Source organism: Urocitellus parryii, chromosome 13 (assembly GCF_045843805.1).
Source record: "Urocitellus parryii isolate mUroPar1 chromosome 13, mUroPar1.hap1, whole genome shotgun sequence".
NCBI classification, from domain to species: domain Eukaryota; kingdom Metazoa; phylum Chordata; class Mammalia; order Rodentia; family Sciuridae; genus Urocitellus; species Urocitellus parryii.
The window spans coordinates 35,871,677-35,890,087 of record NC_135543.1 but is presented as its reverse complement, the minus strand read 5'-3'; the positions used below and the strand labels follow the sequence as shown (position 1 = coordinate 35,890,087).

The window sequence follows — 18,411 nt, the reverse complement described above, 5'->3', positions numbered from 1 at the left end:
TTTATATAAAGTATTATGTAGGAATCTAAGAATAACTTATTAATATTCTATTTCTTCTCCCATGGATTTGAAGTGCCTAATTTACCATAGAGTGATAAAGCGCATAAAACTGATAAGTAAATTGCATTACAAAAAGGTATAGGATTACATAAAATGAGTCTCCTCCAAAACTGTATTCTGCTCCATATATATGTGTGTATGTATGTGTGTGTGTGTGTGTGTGTGTGTATATATATATATATATATATATATATATATTCCTAATTCTGTACCAACATCATGCTATTATAATTAAAATGACTTTACAGTCTGCCTTAAACCCTAAAATGGCATACTACCTCCATTAATAGTTTTTCTTCAAAATCATCTTGACTCTTCTTCCAAGTTTACTTTTCCCAGTGATCTCTAGAATTAGCTTTACACTTCTGGCAAAAAAAAAAAAAAAAAGGCTGGGCGAGGTTGCTATACGCCTGTAATACCATCATCTCAGGAGGCTGAAGCAGGAGGATCTCGAGTTCAAAGCCACTTAGCGAGGCCCTCATGAACTCAGTGAGATCCTGTCTCTAAATAAAATACAAAATAGGGCTGGAGATGTGGCTCAGAGGTCAAGTGCCCCTGAGTTCAATCCCTGGTACCCAAAATGAAAAAACAGCAACAACAACAAAAAAACAAATTCCTTACAGATGCCTGTGGGTTTACAGATTAGTTTGGAAGTCACTGACCTCTTTGTAATAAATTTTTACTTATCTACATTACATGTTTTTACTCTTCTAAATTTTACCAACCAAAACAAAATGTACATTTTAAATCAATAAAATAGTGAAAATTGGTGTTGGCCACAGTTCCATTACATTAAGCCTGTAGCCAGGCACGGTGGCACACACGTGTAATCCCAGCAACTTAGGGGGCTAAGGCAGAAGGATCACAAATTAGAGACCAAGCTCAGCAACTTAGCGAGACCCTAAGCAACTTACCAAGATCTTGTCTCAAATTAAAAAATAAAAAGGGTTGGGGTATAGCTCAGTAGTTAAGCACCCCTGAGTTCAATCCCCAACATCAAAAAAATTAATTAATTTAAAAATAAACTTATTAGGGCTGGGGATGTGGCTCAAGCAGTAGCGCGCTCGCTTGGCATGCGTGCGGCCCGGGTTCGATCCTCAGCACCACATACAAAGATGTTGTGTCCGCCGAAAACTAAAATAAATATTAAAATTCTCATTCTCTCTCTCTCTCTTTAAAAAAATAAAATAAAATAAACTTATTAAAAATAGTAATACGAGCCAGGTGTAGGTGGCACATGCCTATAAGTCCCAGCAGCTCGGAAGGCTGAGGTGCTATAAGCAACTCAGTAAGATCCTGTCTCTAAATAAAATTAAAAAATGAGGCTGGGGATGTGGGTCCAGTGCCCCTAAATAAAATCCCCAGCACTCCCCCCACCAAAAAATAGTAATACAACTTGCTAAGCAAGAATCCTACAATAGCAAAGAAAATACTAGTAAAAAGTACTAGTCTAAGAGTTCCAAATGAAGGCTCAACATAGTAAGGGTATCAATTCTCACTAAAATGATATATAGGATTAATGTAAATCTTATCAAAATCCCAGTAGAATGTTTTCTTACAGATATATAGACAAGATTACTCTAAAATGTATATACAAAGGCAAAGGAACCAGAACATGTTTTTTCTGCTGTTGTATTTGTTTTTGTTTGTGTTTTTTTGCGGGGGGGGGGGGGGAGGTAACCAGGGATTGAACCCAGAGATGCTTAACCACTGAACCACAACCTCCAGCCTTTTTTATTCTGTATTTTTAGATAGGGTCTCGCTATGTTGCTGAAGTTGGCCCTGAACTTGCTATCCTCCTGCCTCAGCCTCTGGAGTTGCTGGGATTACAGATGTGCACCACTGCACCCAGAAAGGAACTAGAATAGTTAAAACAAATTTTAAAAACAACCACAGTGAGAGAAATCTGTCTGATTTCAGGACTTCTTATTATAGCTATAGTAATAAAGACTGTGTGATATTGGCAGGAGAGACGCATAAATCAATAACATAGAACAGAGAATCTAGAAAGAAAACTACACAAAAATGTTCAGGCTATTTTTAACAAAGGTGCAAAAGCAATTCAATGAAGGGGGAAAAATAGTTTTTCAACAAACGGTGCTGGAGCAAATGAGCGTATAAAAAATAAAAAATAAATAAATAAACCTTAACCTAAATTTTACACTATTCAAAAATTAACTCATAATGGATCAAAGATCTGACCATTTAGAGCTAAAAGGATAAGATCCATAGGAAATATACAGAAAAAGTTTCAAGATACTAGATCTGCTAATGACTTCTTAGCTAGGCCACCTAAAGTACAGGCAACAATAACAAAAAGATAAAAGCAGACTTTGACAAAATCAAAAGCTTTAATATCAAAAACATTATTAAGCCGGGCATGGTGGGGGATGGTGGCGCACGCCTGTAATCCCAGCAGCTCAAGAGGCTGAGACAGGAGGATAACAAGTTTAAAGCCAGCCTCAGCAAAAGCAAGGAGCTAAGCAACTAAATGAAACCCTGTCTCTAAATAAAATACAAAATTGGGCTGGGGATATGGTTCAGTAGTTGAGTGCCCCTGAATTCGATCCCTGGTAAAGAAGGAAAGTAAGGAAAGAAAGAAAGGAAAGATAAAAAAGAAAGAAAACATTATCAACAAGTAGAAAGAAAATCCATAGAATGAGAGAAAACCATATATGATTTGCATCTGATATATCTCCTAAAAGATTAATAACCAGAATATATATATATATTTTTTTTAGTTCTCAGCGGACACAACATCTTTGTTGGTATGTGGTGCTGAGGATCGAACCCGGGCCATACGCATGCCAGGCAAACGAGCTACCCTTGAGCCACATCCCCAGCCCCAGAATATATTTTTAAACTACAACTCAACAAAAAATTCAAAAACGGGCAAAGGACTTCTATAGACATTTCTCCAAAAAGATGTACAGATAGCCAATAAATACATGAAACAATGCTCAACATCACTAGTCATTAGGGAAATGCAAATTAAAACCAGAAACAGATACCACTTCATGTCCATTAGGATTTTTTTTTTTTTAAGGATGGCTATTTCTATAGTTTGAATATGGTTTAAGTGTCACATGTTAAAATGTAATCCCCACTGTGAAATATCAAGAGGGTGAATATAAAGATGAGATCTTTGAGAGGTAAGGTCATTAGGATGGAGCCCCCTTTACTGAATCTTGTAAAATGGCACAGCCACTATGGAAAACAGTATGGCAATTCCTTTTTAAGGCTGAGTGTGCGTTTGTGTGTATGTATAAAAATTTCATTTATCACAAGTTCAAAGCTAGCCTCTGCAACTCAATATCTCAAAATAAAAAATAAAAAAGGCTAGGGATGTAGCTCAGTGGTAAAAGTGCCCCTAAGTTCAAATTCAAACCCCAGAACTTACTGCAAAAAAAACAAAGAAAGAAAGAAATGACTAAAATGGTAAATCTGTTATGTATTTCTTGTAAGGAAAACAAACAAACCAAAAATAAGACATGCTCAAGGGCCAGTATAAAACAAAATTAGTAATTTATGCTGCTTCAATGAGCTTAGTAAAACATTTTTAAAAGTACAATGAAAATTACAATGACTACTTAGTACAGTTTGGCATGTTTGCCTTAACCAATGATTAGGACTACTGGTTTTTACTTACCTTTGCTTCTGCATCATCAAGGTATGTGTCAACACAATGTATGGGGAAAAATCTCAGTAATATTATGAAAATAATTTTGACCTTGTGGACCTATACATCCCTAAAAGTGTCTCGTGATCCACAGGGCTCTGCTGACCACATTTTAAAGGTCATCTCTCTAAGAATGCTTACGCATGAAAAGAGTAGAATAACATGACATATTATAAAGGCTAGAAATTTTTCAGGTCTTTATCAATGAAGAAAACATTCATAACTGGATTTTACCATTTGACAGAAGAAGTCAGAAGTTCCTAAATCAAAAACTTTAAAAGGTTTTTAAATAAAAAATAAATTATTCTAAAATTTCTTTCAACTCCACAAGCCTCAGACTCCACATACTTTCCAATATTCATTCTCTTAATTCATTTAACACATATTTATTCAAATATCTATGTGTGCAAGGATCTGACAAAATAAAGTAATAGATTTAGCCCTCCAGTAATAAATTCAACACAGAACCGTTAAAAAACAATGTGATAAATTCTCTAATAACAGTAGTAAAAAGAACTAGGGAGAAGGGCATGGTAGTGCATTCCTGTATCTCAGCCACTCAGGAGGCTGAAGCAGGACAATTGCAAATTTGAAGCCAACCTCAGCAACTTACTGAGACCTTAAGAAACTTGGCAAGACCCTATCTCAAAAAAATAAAAAATAAAAATGGCCAGGGATATGGCTCAGTGGTTATGCACCCTTGGATTCAATCCCTAGTACCAAAAAAATAAGCAGCAGCAGAAAATATATTCTTTACTCTAAAAGAATACACAATCAAGGGGAAAGCAAAGAAAAAAGAAAGTAAAAGAACTGGGAATATGAGATCTTTCTTTTTTAATAAGGAAAGAAAAAAAATCGTATACTGTGGTTGCTAAGATCGACAATAAGAACAAATCTTCCACACATTAAATTGTGAAGGAGGCCTGGGGATTTAGCTCAGTCAGCAGGGCCTCGCATGCACAAGACCCTGGGTTCATTCAATCCCCAACATCACCCAAAAAAAAAAAAAAAAAAGTGAAGAAGGAAAAAGAAACTCATGCAAAGTTTTGCTGTCAGACCTCAAACTGTAAATTTCCACCAGTGCATGACAAGTGCTTAGTTAAGATTAAAAAAAAAAAAATGTGTTAAATTTGTATATACTATATATAGGAAAAAATAGAATATATAGGTTTTAGCATTATCCACAGTTTCAGGCATCCATATAGGTTTTGGAAAGGACAAGAGGAGACTAATGCAATGGCTAAAAACTCCAAAACTTGAGGAAAGACATCCGTCTACAAATCTAAGATGATAAATGACTCAAAACAGGATAAATTCAAAAAGTCCCACACTGGATCACTTCCCCTATCTCTCCTACACTGAAGATTGAACCAAGGGGCACTCTACAACTGAATACATCACCAGCCCTTTTTATTTTGTATTTTGGAATGGAGGTCTCACTAAGTTGCCTTGAACCTGGCAATCCTGCCTCAGACTCCTAAATCACTGGGATTACAGGCATACATGCACCACCAGACCCAGCTGCACAGTGAGACACACTATAATCAAACTATCAAAACAAAGACACAAAAAATCTTAAAAATAGTAAGAAAGAAGAGATTGCCAGATACAAGAGAGCATTGATAAAATTAAAAGCCATTTCTCAAAAACTACAGCACCTAAAAAACAGTGAGAGCATATTTAGAATATTGAAAGGAAAAACAAAACAAACTGTAAACAAAGAATTTCATATCTGGCAAAACTACCCTTCAAATCTGAAATAAAATATTTCAAGAGAGACAAATATTTTAGTAAATTCACCTGATTTACAAGAAATGCTTAAAGGTTTACAGGCTAAGATGGAAAAAAAACACTAGACGGTAATTTATAGTAGTAAGAAATAATGAGTATCATATAAAAGTCAATATTATTCTGTTTCTGGTTTATAAAACCTCATTTTGTATATGATTTAAAAACCAACTGCATAAAGCAATTTACAAGTTTATTGATTAAACACAACATTAAAAGATGTAGGGGCTGGAATTGTGGCTCAGTGACAGAGTGCTTGCCTAGCATGTGTGAGGTCCTTGGTTTGAGTCTCAGCCCCGCATATAAATAAATAAATTAAAGGTCTATTGACAACTAGGGGGAAAAAAGTAATTTGCAATAATAACGTAAAGGAGGGACAAAGCCTTTCAGGAACACGAGTTTTTGTATGGTATTAAAAATAAATTGATATCAGTTCAAATTAAGCTTTTATAAATTTTGGTTGTTAAGTAGAATTTTAAAAAGAACCCCACTTCAAAAAACAGAACTAGGGACCACGGATGGGTAAACAATTCTTCCCAAGAGAGAATGCAAAATTGCAGAGGAGTTGTCACTACAGCCTGGAGACTAGGGGACAGAAAAGAAACAAGAAATCGGAGGAGTACATAAAAGCACACAGATACATTAAAGTGCAAGATTTTTTATATCATTCTTGATATTGAGTTGAAACTCACATAACATAAAACTAACATTAAAGTATACAATTCAGGGGCATTTCGTGGATATTTGTAAGGTTGTATAACCATCACCTCTATCTAGTTCTGGTACATGTGCAGCACCTCCAAAGATCACATGACATCCATTACCTAACTCCCCCACTTGTCTCCTTTATTTCCTGGCAACCAATTTCTATCTTGCAGATTTATCTATTCTAGTTATTTCATATAATGGAATCATACAATGTGATCTTTTGTGTCTGCATTCTTTTGCTTTGCATGTTTTTAAGGTTCATCCACACTGCAGCATGTATCAGTACTTTGTTCCTTTTTGGGCTGAATAATATTCCACTGTATGGATATACCACCTTTGTTTATCCATTCATCTGTTTTTTAGTGGACATTCAGGTCCATAACAGAGAAAAGAATCACTAAGTCGTCAACAAACTGATGGTATAAAATAGAAATAATGACATCTAAACTTATAAACACATTTGATTTACTGACTAAATGTTAGTAAATGTTAAGAGCTCAGGTTACTTTTATTCAGATTTTACTCAGGGTTTTCCACTGAAACAGAGCCAATATGATGTCTGTACAGAGACACAGATTTACTGAATTGTTTCATGGAACTATGGAGACTGAATTTCTGAATTGGTTCATGGAACTATGGAGACGAATCCCAAGATCTGCAGTTGACAAATTAGAGACCCAAGAGAGCCATCAATGCAGGTCTAGTCCAACCCCAAAGACTTGAGAACCAGAAGTGTCAGCAGTATACTACCGGTCTGAAAGCTGCAATCTGGAGACCCCAGGTGAGCAGTTGATATTTCAGATCAAGTCCAAAGGCAGGAACAAAACAAAGCCCTGGCTTCAAGCCAGTTGGGCATGAATTTTCTCTTATACATTGGAGAGTGAATCTTTGTGTTCTATTCAGGTCTTCAATTGACTGGATAAGCCCACTTACATTATGGAGGCAATCTACAATTCAAATGTGGAATTTCATCCAGAAATATCTTCAGACACATCCAAAATATCTAACCAAATGTCTGGGTACCTTGTTGCCCAGTCAAGATGACACATATTAACCATTACAAGTTTTACAGTACTTCATAACACTCTACTAAGAAAACTAAATTTCTTGCTGGTTTGGCAAAAATAGAATCCTTGGCTACCCAAACAAATGTAATTTGTTTTAAAGAATAATCTATAAAATAGAAAACAGTGTACCTTAGATTTGAGCAAATGATAAAGAGAAGCAGACAACTTTTGGGATTAAATGTCTAAGGTTTTTAAAATACATGTATGAAGATTTGAATTTGATGTCAACATATCTAATATACAAACAGATATATGATAAATTGTGGTATATATGTGTATTAAGAATTGTAATGCAAAAAAAGAGAGTACATGTATAATGGCATAATTTGGCATGAATATACTTTATATACAGAGTTACACAAAAAATGTGCTATAAATGGGTAATAAATGAGTGGAATGCATTCCACTATTGTCATGTATGTAATAAATGAATGAATGAATGTCTAAGGTTTTTATAAGCCTGTGCTTTGAAAAACAAATAATGTGCCTTGAATTGAACCAAAATATGCTGTCACAAATATTGACCAATTCACATTACTTTTCTAACTTACCAAAAACAATATCATTTTCTTCGATTTTAAGTCTTTGGAATCCCATAACACTTTCATCTATTAGCCTGCACTACAATCAAATAAGATACTATCATGGTTTAGCTAGGAGGTGCCCCCAAAGGCTCATTAGTGAGACAATAAAGAACACTCTGAGGTAAAATGACTGGATCATGAGAGCCTTAATCTAATCAGTATATTGATTCACCAGAATGGATTAACTGGGTAGTGATTGAAGATTGTGGTTAGGAGAAACAGATCACTAAGGGCATGCCTCTGGGGCTTATATTTTGTCCTTGCCAGTGACGAGCTCTCTGCTTCCTGACTGTCAGTGTCCTGGGCTACTTTCCTCTGCCCCACCCCTTCACCACAATGCTCTGTCTCACCTTGGAACTAGAGCTATGGAGTTGACCATCTATGGATTAAGACCTCTGAAATCATGAGCACCAAATAAACTTTCCCGCCTCAAAATTTGTGCTTGTCAGGTTTCTTGGTCACAGTGGTGAAAAAACAGATACATATAACACAAAGTTGGGCAATTATTTAAAACTTAAATATGCATTCCATGATATTATTTACAGATCTTTATAAAAGCATCAAGAAAAGGATACCTGAACAAGTTTGAGAACCACTTCCATTTAAACAATACAATAAAAACACATTTAAAATAAGATTGCCCAGTTTCCTAAGAGTTTTCATCATAAAGATGTGAATTCTATTTAAATCAATCAATCATATATATATATATATATTGCAAAATAACAAAATGTTTTTCTTGTAAAGGACAAGTTGATTCTAGAGTTTATACAGAAAAACAAAAGAATACTCAATGAAACTCTGAAAAAGAACTATGGAGGGGGGCAATAACCTTTCACACATGAAAATAATAGAGTATACGCTGAAGCTGTAGCTCAGTGGCAGAGCGCTTGCCTAGCATGCATGAGGCACTAGGTTCGATCCTTTTTTTTTTTCTTTTCAAAGAGGGGAGAGAGAGAGAGAGAGAGAGAGAGAGAGAGAGAGAGAGAGAGAGAGAATTTTTTAATATTTATTTTTTAGTTATTGGCGGACACAACATCTTTGTTTGTATGTGGTGCTGAGGATCGAACCCGGGCTGCACGTATGCCAGGCAAGCCCGCTACTGCTTGAGCCACATCCCCAGCCCCTAAGTTCGATCCTTGGTACCACATAAAAATAAACAAATTAAATAAAGGCATTGCATCCATCTACAACTACAAAACATTTTTTTAAATAAAGAAAAGAATAGAGTATTATAGTAGGACATAAGTACACATACACACAGAATAACAGTATAGAAAAATACTCATATATATAAAAAATTAATGTATGATAAGGCATTTCAAAAGGATAGAAATAAAAATGAACTTTTAAAGAATGATGTGATATTGGGCTGAGGATGTGGCTCAAGCGGTAGGGCGCTCGCCTGGCATGAGTGTGGCCCAGGTTCGATCCTCAGCACCACATATAAACAAAGATGTTGTGTCCGCCGAAAACTAAAAAATAAATATTATAATTCTCTCTCTCTCTCTCTAAAAAAAAAAAAAGAATGATATGATACACTAATGCCTATCATTTCTACTAAGGTCTCTTAAATCACCAGCTGAAACCATTAAGAAAACACTAGAATATTTAGTACCATATTTATAAATCATAATAGCAAAAACTGATATATCCTAAATGTGCATCAATAGAATGGTGATATGAATTTTGATGCAGCCATAAGATGGAATACAATGCAATCCTTTTTTAAATGAGGCAACACCATATAGGTATGCTGTAAATATGTAACAATTCAAAAGACATATTAAAGAGAAAATGCAAAGAATAAGGAAATCTTTAATACTCTACAAGAAAGAAAAACATTGAAAAAAATTGCAACAAAATTCCCTCTCCCTCTTCCTTTCCTTCCCCTATCCCCTTCCTCTTTCTGGGGGTCAAACCCAGGGACCTCACACATGCTAGGCAGGCATTTTATCAAGGAGTTACATCCCTAGTTGATTTCTTATTTCTAAGTTTTTGACAAGTTCTTGTTATGTTGCCCAGGTTGGTCTTGAACATGATATCTCCCTGCCTCAGCCTCCCAAGTAGCTGGGATTATATATGATGTGCCGCCCCACCCTGTTTTGCCTTTTGAATTTCTCTATTATGTGCACATTATTACCTATCCAAACATGAGTACAGTTTAAAAACTATACCTGAAAAATCCAAGCATTTACAATATCATAATAATTTTTTTTCAATTTCTCAATTATTATAGATAGAAAGAACTAAAGAGAAGCTTTAAGAGAGAGAGTAAGACTAAGGGGCACCTGATAGCCATGAATCATCCCACAACCCAAAAACCAGGGTGCAGGGGCACAAGCCTGTAATCCCAGTGGCGCAGGAGACAGAAGTTCAAAGCCAGCCCAGCAATTCAGCAAGCCCTAAACAACTTAAAAATAAAAAGAGGGGGTAGGGCTATAGCTCACTGGCAGAGCACTTGCCTCTCACGTGTGAAGCATTGGGTTCGATCCTCAGCACCAAATAAAGGCATGCTATCCATCTACAACTTCCAAAAAAGAAAAAAAGAAAAAGAAAAAGAACTGAGGATGATGCTCAGTGGTAGAGTGCCCCTGAGTTCAACCCCCAGTACCAAAAACAAAACAAACAAAAAATGACCCAAAAAGTCTAATTCATCATTATAATCCCCTTAATACATTCTTTTTTTTTTAATATTTATTTTTTAGTTCTCGGACACAACATCTTTGTTGGTATGTGGTGCTGAGGATCCAACCCGGGTCGCACGCATGCCAGGCGAGCGCGCTACCGCTTGAGCCACATCCCCAGCCCTCCCCTTAATACATTCTTACAAACAGATTAAAATGTATCCTAAACCATTTTAAGTCTTTCCATACATCAAAAACTAAAGGCTTATCTAAAATTCATATTATCCAACCTTGCTACAAAAAGGATTTCTGAACTGAAATGTTCTACATAAAATGTCAAATGTTCTAACTAAATCTACATTCAAATGATTAAAGCAACAGGAAACACTGCATTCTTTGTGTAGCTCCTAGCAAATTCTACTCATAGTTCAAAATTAAATAAAAGAAGCCTTCCCAGATTCTCTAAACTAAACTAAATGTCCAATTATATTTCTCCTTTGTATTTCTGTACTGTTAACTTATTTAATGGTCTACTTCCCTGGTTGGTATGTAAGCTCCATGAAGATAGCTATGTCTGTTTTATCTGCTGAATCATTATTAGTCCACGACAGAGGAAGGAGTTCAATAATTGTTTTCTGAATAAAGAAAACCAACAGGAGAGGTCTAGTTATCCATTCAACAAAAAATTTGTTTAAAAAAAAAAACCTATAAAATTAAACAGCCACATTATGTTTGTTTCATGCACAAATACACCCTTATTTTTATTAGAAATTCAAGGTAATTTGCTTAACCAATAGCAAAATAACATCAACTCATATTATTTTAAATTTATGTTATAGGAAAGAAAAGTTAAATAAAATTACTTTTTTTTAAGTCAAGGAAAATTTGATAAATTCACTAAGTTTTCAGGGGAATCAATAGTTTAAAGGGAACATGGCTGCTCAAGGCAAAGCAAAATATTCTAGGTTCTTGATCTTACCACCAAGTCACAGGAAATGATCTAGTTCTCAACAAATAGTCTGTGGATCTCTGAGGGTCCTCAAGACCATTTCACAATTATGCTAAGTTACCATTTGTCTTTTTTAACTCTTGTACTCTCATACACACGCAGTGGTGTTTTTCAAAGATCATGTGATGTGTGATACAGCAAGACTGAATTCAGAAACAAACTTGAGAATCCAAGTGCTTTCCATTAAGACATTATAGAGATTTGCAGGGTCTAAGTATATTCAGTGGTAAAGTGCATGCTTACCATGCAGGAGGCCCTGGACCAACACCATAAACACAAAAAAGATTTGTAACCACTCTCTAATTTTTTTTTTAGAAAATATAATTATAATTGTTCTGCATTTGAGGTGTAGTGAAATCTTTGCTGTTCACCAGATGTAATGTTTTAGTTCCTTACAAACAGGGTTGGGGGGGGGAAGGGCGTGCAAAAACTAACATTGAAATTTTGAAACAGCAGCAGAGTGAGTGAATTTTATTTTTTGTTCATTGTTGGTGGTTTAAAAAAAAATCCCCCCATGTAATTATTGTGAGCACCTTGCTTTGTGGTCACTGTAAACATTTTGGGGGGTGGGACAGGGAGGAAAGTAACAATAGTCCACATGTCCCTGGCATCTGTTCAGAGCAGTGTGCAGAATGTAATGCTCTTTTGTAAGAAACGTTTTATGATTTTTAAAATAAATTTAGTGAACCTATTTTTGGTGGTCTTTTTTTTTTTAATTTTTTAAGACATTTTTCAATGGTGGCTGAATTTCCCAATCCACCCCTGAACTAAACACTAAGTTTGATTTTCAGCTCCTCTGTTGGATATAAATGCATCTCTTGGATATAGACAGAATATATTGGCAAATTTGGTTCTGGTGATTTCTTGGTGGTTTGAAAGTCCATTGCTTGGGAAGAGATTCCATCATACACATACTCATGCTTATAATAAGCTGGGGATTATTTTTGGGTTTTTTTGCAAATGCTTGCCCCTACTTTTCAACAGTTTTCTATGTTAGTTGTGAAGAACCAAGGTGGTTCAATACTACAAATTGATATAAGTATATATAAGTATATATCAGATGCCTGGTTGGCAGCAAGTTTTATTAATCGATAACACTTGGTTATGGAAGTGGCTAATGCAGAATAAATTCTGATTATTTTTATTAGATAATTCCTCAACTATAGACTTTAAATTGTCAACCTGCTAGTGTCTATTAGTTAAACTTTGTAAAAAGTATATATATATACACACTTGTTTTTCCATTGTATGCAAATTGAAAGAAAAGATGTACCATTTCTCTGTTATATGTTGGATTATGTAGGAAATGTTTGTGAACAATTCAAAAAAATGAAAAAAAAAGTTCCTGTGGATGTTTTGTGTAGTGTCTTGGCATTTGTATTGATAGTCCAAAATTCATTTCCAAATAAAACTCCCATGATGCTAGAAAAAAAAAAAAAAAAAAAGAAAATATAATTATTTTTCATTCATAATGTTATTTTGTTAACCTGATCAATTTAGTATTGTCATTTCTAATAAGTTAAATAATTAGTAACTATTTTAAATGTTTTAATTTCTAATACAGCAATTACCAATAGATTTAATCCACATTAAAAAAAAAAAAAAAAGACTTGAAGTGCTCAATATTTTTTTTTCTCCCAGTGCTGGGAAATGAATCCAGGTTCTCATGCATGCTAGGCAAGCATTTTATCACTGAGCTACAGTCCTAGCCCTTCTTTATTTTGAGGCAGGATCCCAGTAAATTGCCCAGGCAATTTAAACTTGTGATCCTACCCCAGCCTCTCAAGTAGCTTAGATTACAAGTGTGTATCACCATGCCTAACTTCATAACAATTTTTAAAAGTAAAGGAATCCTCAAACCAGAAAGCCTCAGAAATTCCTAGACTGGAAATTTCGATGAGATAACCAATTTGATCTTTTTTCAATGAATAAATTTAAAATGAAAAGGAGAGGCTGGGGATGTGGCTCAAGCGGTAGCGCACTCGACTGGCATGCGTGCGGCCTGGGTTCGATCCTCAGCACCACATACCAACAAAGATGTTGTGTCCACCGATAACTGGAAAATAAATACTAAAAAAAAAAAACTCTCTCTCTCTCTCTCTCTCCTCTCTCACTCTCTCTTTAAAAAAAAAAAGGAGAAAACATAAATGTAAATAGATTTAAGGAATATGGTAATAAATTGCAATAAGGAAGCTATTTGGATCCTGAATCAAACAAATGGCTAAAAAAAAAAAGAACAAAATAATAAGGAAAAAAATGCTTTTTGAATATCTGATAATATTTTTAAAAACTAAATTTTTTCAGATGTTAAAGGTTAAAATCGTGAAAGCTAGGCAATGACTACAATGGGAATTTATACCTGTTTGACATCTTTTATAATAATAATTTGTTTTTTAATCAGCCTACTGGCTGATAATTTAAACCTGCCATCAAAATGTTACAAAAATCACTTTATACTACAAATCTAATTAATGGAAAGGAATGTGAAAAACCTTTAAAAAGAAAGTAAAAAAAAATATACAAACCAAAATATAATTTGACAATTATCTTCAAAGATGCAGAAAATATGATTAAGTTTATAAAGTCAGCTTGAAAACATAAAATCCTTTTAAGTATAAAAACTTAGAAAGAAAATATAAACATTGTCTACTTGTTCAACTCTAACTCTAAAAGAGAAAGAAGTAACAGTATCAGTATAGAAGCCATGGAATTATCAATTCAGAATCTCCATTTCAATGATTTATATTGCTATATGTTTTTAAAGCAACTGACAAATATTCTTTAACTTTCTACTTTCTAAAACCAAATAAAATAAAGCAGTTAAAAATATACAGTACAGAGGTAGAATGCTTGCCTAGCATGTGGGATGCCCTGCGTTGGATCTTTAGTACCACAGAAAAATAAATAAATAAAACAAAGGTATTGGGGCTGGGATTGCTCATCAGTAGAGCGCTTGCCTAGGACTTTCGAGGTCCAGGGTTCAATCCTCAGCACCACATAAAAATGAATAAATAAAATATTGTGTCCAACTACAACTAAAAACCAAATATTTTATTAAATAAATAAATACACACACACACACACACACACACACACACAGAGTACAGGGCTGGGTCAGTAGCTCAGTGGCAGAGCACTTGCCTCCCATGTGTGAGGCACTGGGTTCAATCCTTAGAACCACATAGAAATGAAACAAATAAAATAAAGGCATTTTGTTTATCTACAACTACAAAAAAAATTTTTTTAGATATGTACAGTACATAAAAACCAGCATCTAACCTATAACATTAGTGAATATGAATTCAACAAATACCCAAGAACTTTCAACAAAAGTAGTCTGCTGGGGCTAAGAAAGCTAAAAATTGAAATAAGAAAACAACACAAAGAAGCCCACTACCTTACTTCATAACCAACATGACACACACCCCCAGTCTACAACATAATATAAAGTGGTAGTTTCCAAGTCCACAATCAGTATGTGATTGCCATTATCATTGTGCTACATGAGACTAGGATGTTGAAATTGAAAAACAAAACTGCAAGGAGGTGAAAGGACACAAAAAGTACCCTGCAAAGGTAGTCACTGTCAAGGAAAGGAAACTCTTGGTAGGCTAATTCAGACCAATATTAGAATTGCAGCAGCAGTATGTTCACCACCACCACCACCACCACTACATTCACCATCATCGCTCTTCCTAAAGCATCTATTGATATGCCTTTTTTTTCCCCTAATTATGAAGGATTTTTTTTTAAATGGAAACATCCTTAAACTCAGTTAACAGCACATTTTATCATTTTCACATATTTGTACCTTTTTAAAACGTTCTGTGGTATTGGAATTGAATCCAGGACTTCACATATTAGGTAAGCACAGTATCACTACAATGTAAATTCTTTTTCTTTTCTTTTCTTTTCTTTTTTTTTTTGGTGGTGCTGGGGATTGAACCCAGGGCTTTGTGCATGCAAGACAAGCACTCTACCAACTGAGCTATATCCCCAGTCCCAATACAATGCAAATTCTTGACTTTTCAAAGTTTACAGATACAATCCTTTTTATTTTTATTTTGAGACAGGGTCTTTAGTTGCCAAGATTAGCCTTGAACTCGTGATCCTCTTTTCTCAATCTCCCAAGTAACTGGGAGATGCAATACTGTGATGGGCTTGTTTTAAAACATATGAAATATTAGATAGCACAAATCCCATTGCATTTCCTCTCTTCCTATGACAATTACTATCTTGGAATATAGTGTTAAACACTGCTATTCATGATTTAACTATATCTACAGCTATATGTAAACAAAAAAGAGTATCATTCTTACATGTGTCTAAACTTTACCAAATGGCATTCTGGTCTATACCTAATGTTTTCTTAGCTCAAGATTTTGTTTGTTGTTTCTTAATTCAGTCATGTTCTTTCATGTAGCTCTAGTTCATTTATGAAAACTGTTGGACAGCATTATACTATACGAATATAAAAATATGGTTGCTCATTCTTTAATGGAATGTTCAAATTGTTTCCATTTTTGTTACAAAGCTGCAATAAAACAATTCTGTAGCATGTACTCATTTCTAGGATATATTCCTAGAAGGAGAACTGCTAAGTTAAAGGGTATACACCTTCAATTTCATTAAAGGTTATTAAATTGACCTCCAGAATTATTTTACCTTTTTGCATTTCCACCAAGCAGTGTTAAGCGTTACTGTTTCTCACTGGGTGTGGTGGCCCACAACTGTAATCCCAGCAACCTAAGAGGCTAAGACAGGAGGATCTGATGTTCATGTTTGGGGCCAGCCTCCACAACTAAAAGTGAGGTCCTGTCTCAAAATAAAAAGGACTGGGAAGTGGCTCAATGGTAAAGCAACTCTTGGTTCAATATCTAGTACCAAAAAAAAAAAGAGTTACTGTTTCTTTTCATCCTCAGCAGTTCTTGATACTGTCATTCATTTTAATTTTGCCAAACTGATGAACATAAAATGATATCTTGCTGGTTTATTTTTTCCTCATTACTAAGTATCATTTGTTGGCATTCAGGTTTCCTCCTGAAAAGTTTAAAAACAGTACTGTCATTTTTCTAATAATTTTTAACAGTTCTTAAGGTAGTCTGGGCATTAATACTTTATTGGTTGTAGGTGTTTCTACATACTCTCCCCCAGCCCCCAAAAGGATAAACCAGGTGCTGATTTTGAAACCTAATAGTGCAGAAACAAAGTCAATTCCTGACTTCTCAAGTTCACAGTTACTTTGAAGACCTTCATATCAGTGTTTTGCAAACGTTTTTGTCCACTCATAGGTGAATTCCTCCTTCAAAGTCAATACACATACATGTCTACATAAACTGAAAAACAGGGCTGCAACTCAAATTTCTTCTAAGGGATGACATTTCCTTAACCACAGCAATATACAAGACAAGCACAGGCGGTCTCCATTCTACACAGTCACCACCATATTTTAGCTTTCATATGAGTTAGTTAGTAAGCATCTATTTTGATTAATGTTTGTTAAGACTCTTCACACTTAATAATCATCATGTCCATCAGGATGTCTGAAACAATAAAGAAAAGTGCCCACTCAACCCAATGAATTAAGAATAAAGATACAAACTCAGACTAAGCAAGTGGAAAAGTGGAATTTTTTCTTTTCCGTTGGCACTAACATAAACTGTTTTTCACAAAGGTGCTCTGCATAAGTGAAATGATTTTGGATATTTCAGCAAGACATCTGCTCAAAAAAGTTTACTACGGTTACAAGAACACTGTCAAATATTCTACAAAACAAAGACACTGCACTAGAAGCATATACTCATAAAGCAAAAACAGCCTTTAGATCATTAGCTCTAACTTTTTCACTTTCAGATGAATTATCTACAATAACAGAGGTTAAAAGAAATTTACCAACCCATATCCTCTAAAAAAAATCTACAAAGTCAGGGTTCTTTTTACTGCATCACGCGTCTTCTTATTTTAGACTCCCAGTTCTAAAATTGATCTATTAATTTTACAAGACTTGGGTTCTAGAAATTATGGAACCAATTCCCAAGCTCACACCAATATTTTCCTTTCCATTTCCCTCCCCATCCTATATTATAACTTCAGGGGGGAAAAAAAAAAAGGAATACCGACTGCCTGAGTTTCTGGCCCCAGCTGGGTGCAGAGTCTCGAGCCCCTACTGCTGTACCTGCATTAAATTAGTCGAATTTTTTAAAAGTATCATTCCCTTCTTTATTCAATAAATAGGTACTAAGCGCGGACTTTGCAGGAAGCGCGATGCACGCTGCACCTACAAGCTCGCGGACCACCGCGCGAGGGCACGAAGACAGATCTCCCGAAGTCGGAGTCGGCGGGGCCCGAGTAGGGGCCCTCTTGGGAGCCGGGCACCGGGGAAGGGGGATAGGGGATCCCCGGAGCGCCAGGGAAGCCAAGAGGCGCAGGAGACTCACCTTTCCGCAGCTCCCGCTCCCACACGGTGACGATGGGCCGCGAGTGCTTGCGGTGGTGGATGAGCCACAGGGACAAGGTCTGCACGCTCTGCTGCGAGTTGCTCAACTCCGACAGCTTCTTCTCCAGCGCCGCCTCAGAGAAGGCGGACATCCCTCCAAAACCGCGTTCACGCCGTCCCACGCGGTAGGGCCAAGGGGAGGAGAGTTTCGCCCCCTCACCCCACCCTTCCCCACGCCCTCACCACCGACGCCGCTACATCCAAGTCCCTCCGCAAACCAGCAAGATGGCGTCCGGCCGGCAGTGACGTCACGGCTGGCCACCACGCCCCTCTCGCTACTAGCCCTGGGAAAGGAGGTACCGCCCAGAGGCGGGACCACCGGGCGGAAGGGGTAGGGCCTAAGCTAGTGCCTGGGAAGTGGGCGGGGACAGGACTGGAGACAGGGCATGTGTT

General features: G+C 36.0%; 1 protein-coding gene across 3 annotated transcripts in view; it reads right to left on the bottom strand.

The window, feature by feature from the left end:
• The window catches only part of Rprd1a (regulation of nuclear pre-mRNA domain containing 1A), a 61,347-nt gene extending 43,173 nt beyond the window's left edge, over positions 1-18,174 (bottom strand). For all 3 annotated transcript variants that reach the window (XR_013342366.1, XM_077792278.1, XM_077792279.1), the window contains exon 1: positions 17,960-18,174. Coding sequence is in view for 2 of the 3 variants with exons in the window: in XM_077792278.1 (XP_077648404.1) it covers positions 17,960-18,110 (151 nt within the window). In the remaining variant the exon portion in view is untranslated. The remainder of the gene's footprint in view (positions 1-17,959) is intronic.
• Positions 18,175-18,411: the final 237 nt, after the last annotated feature.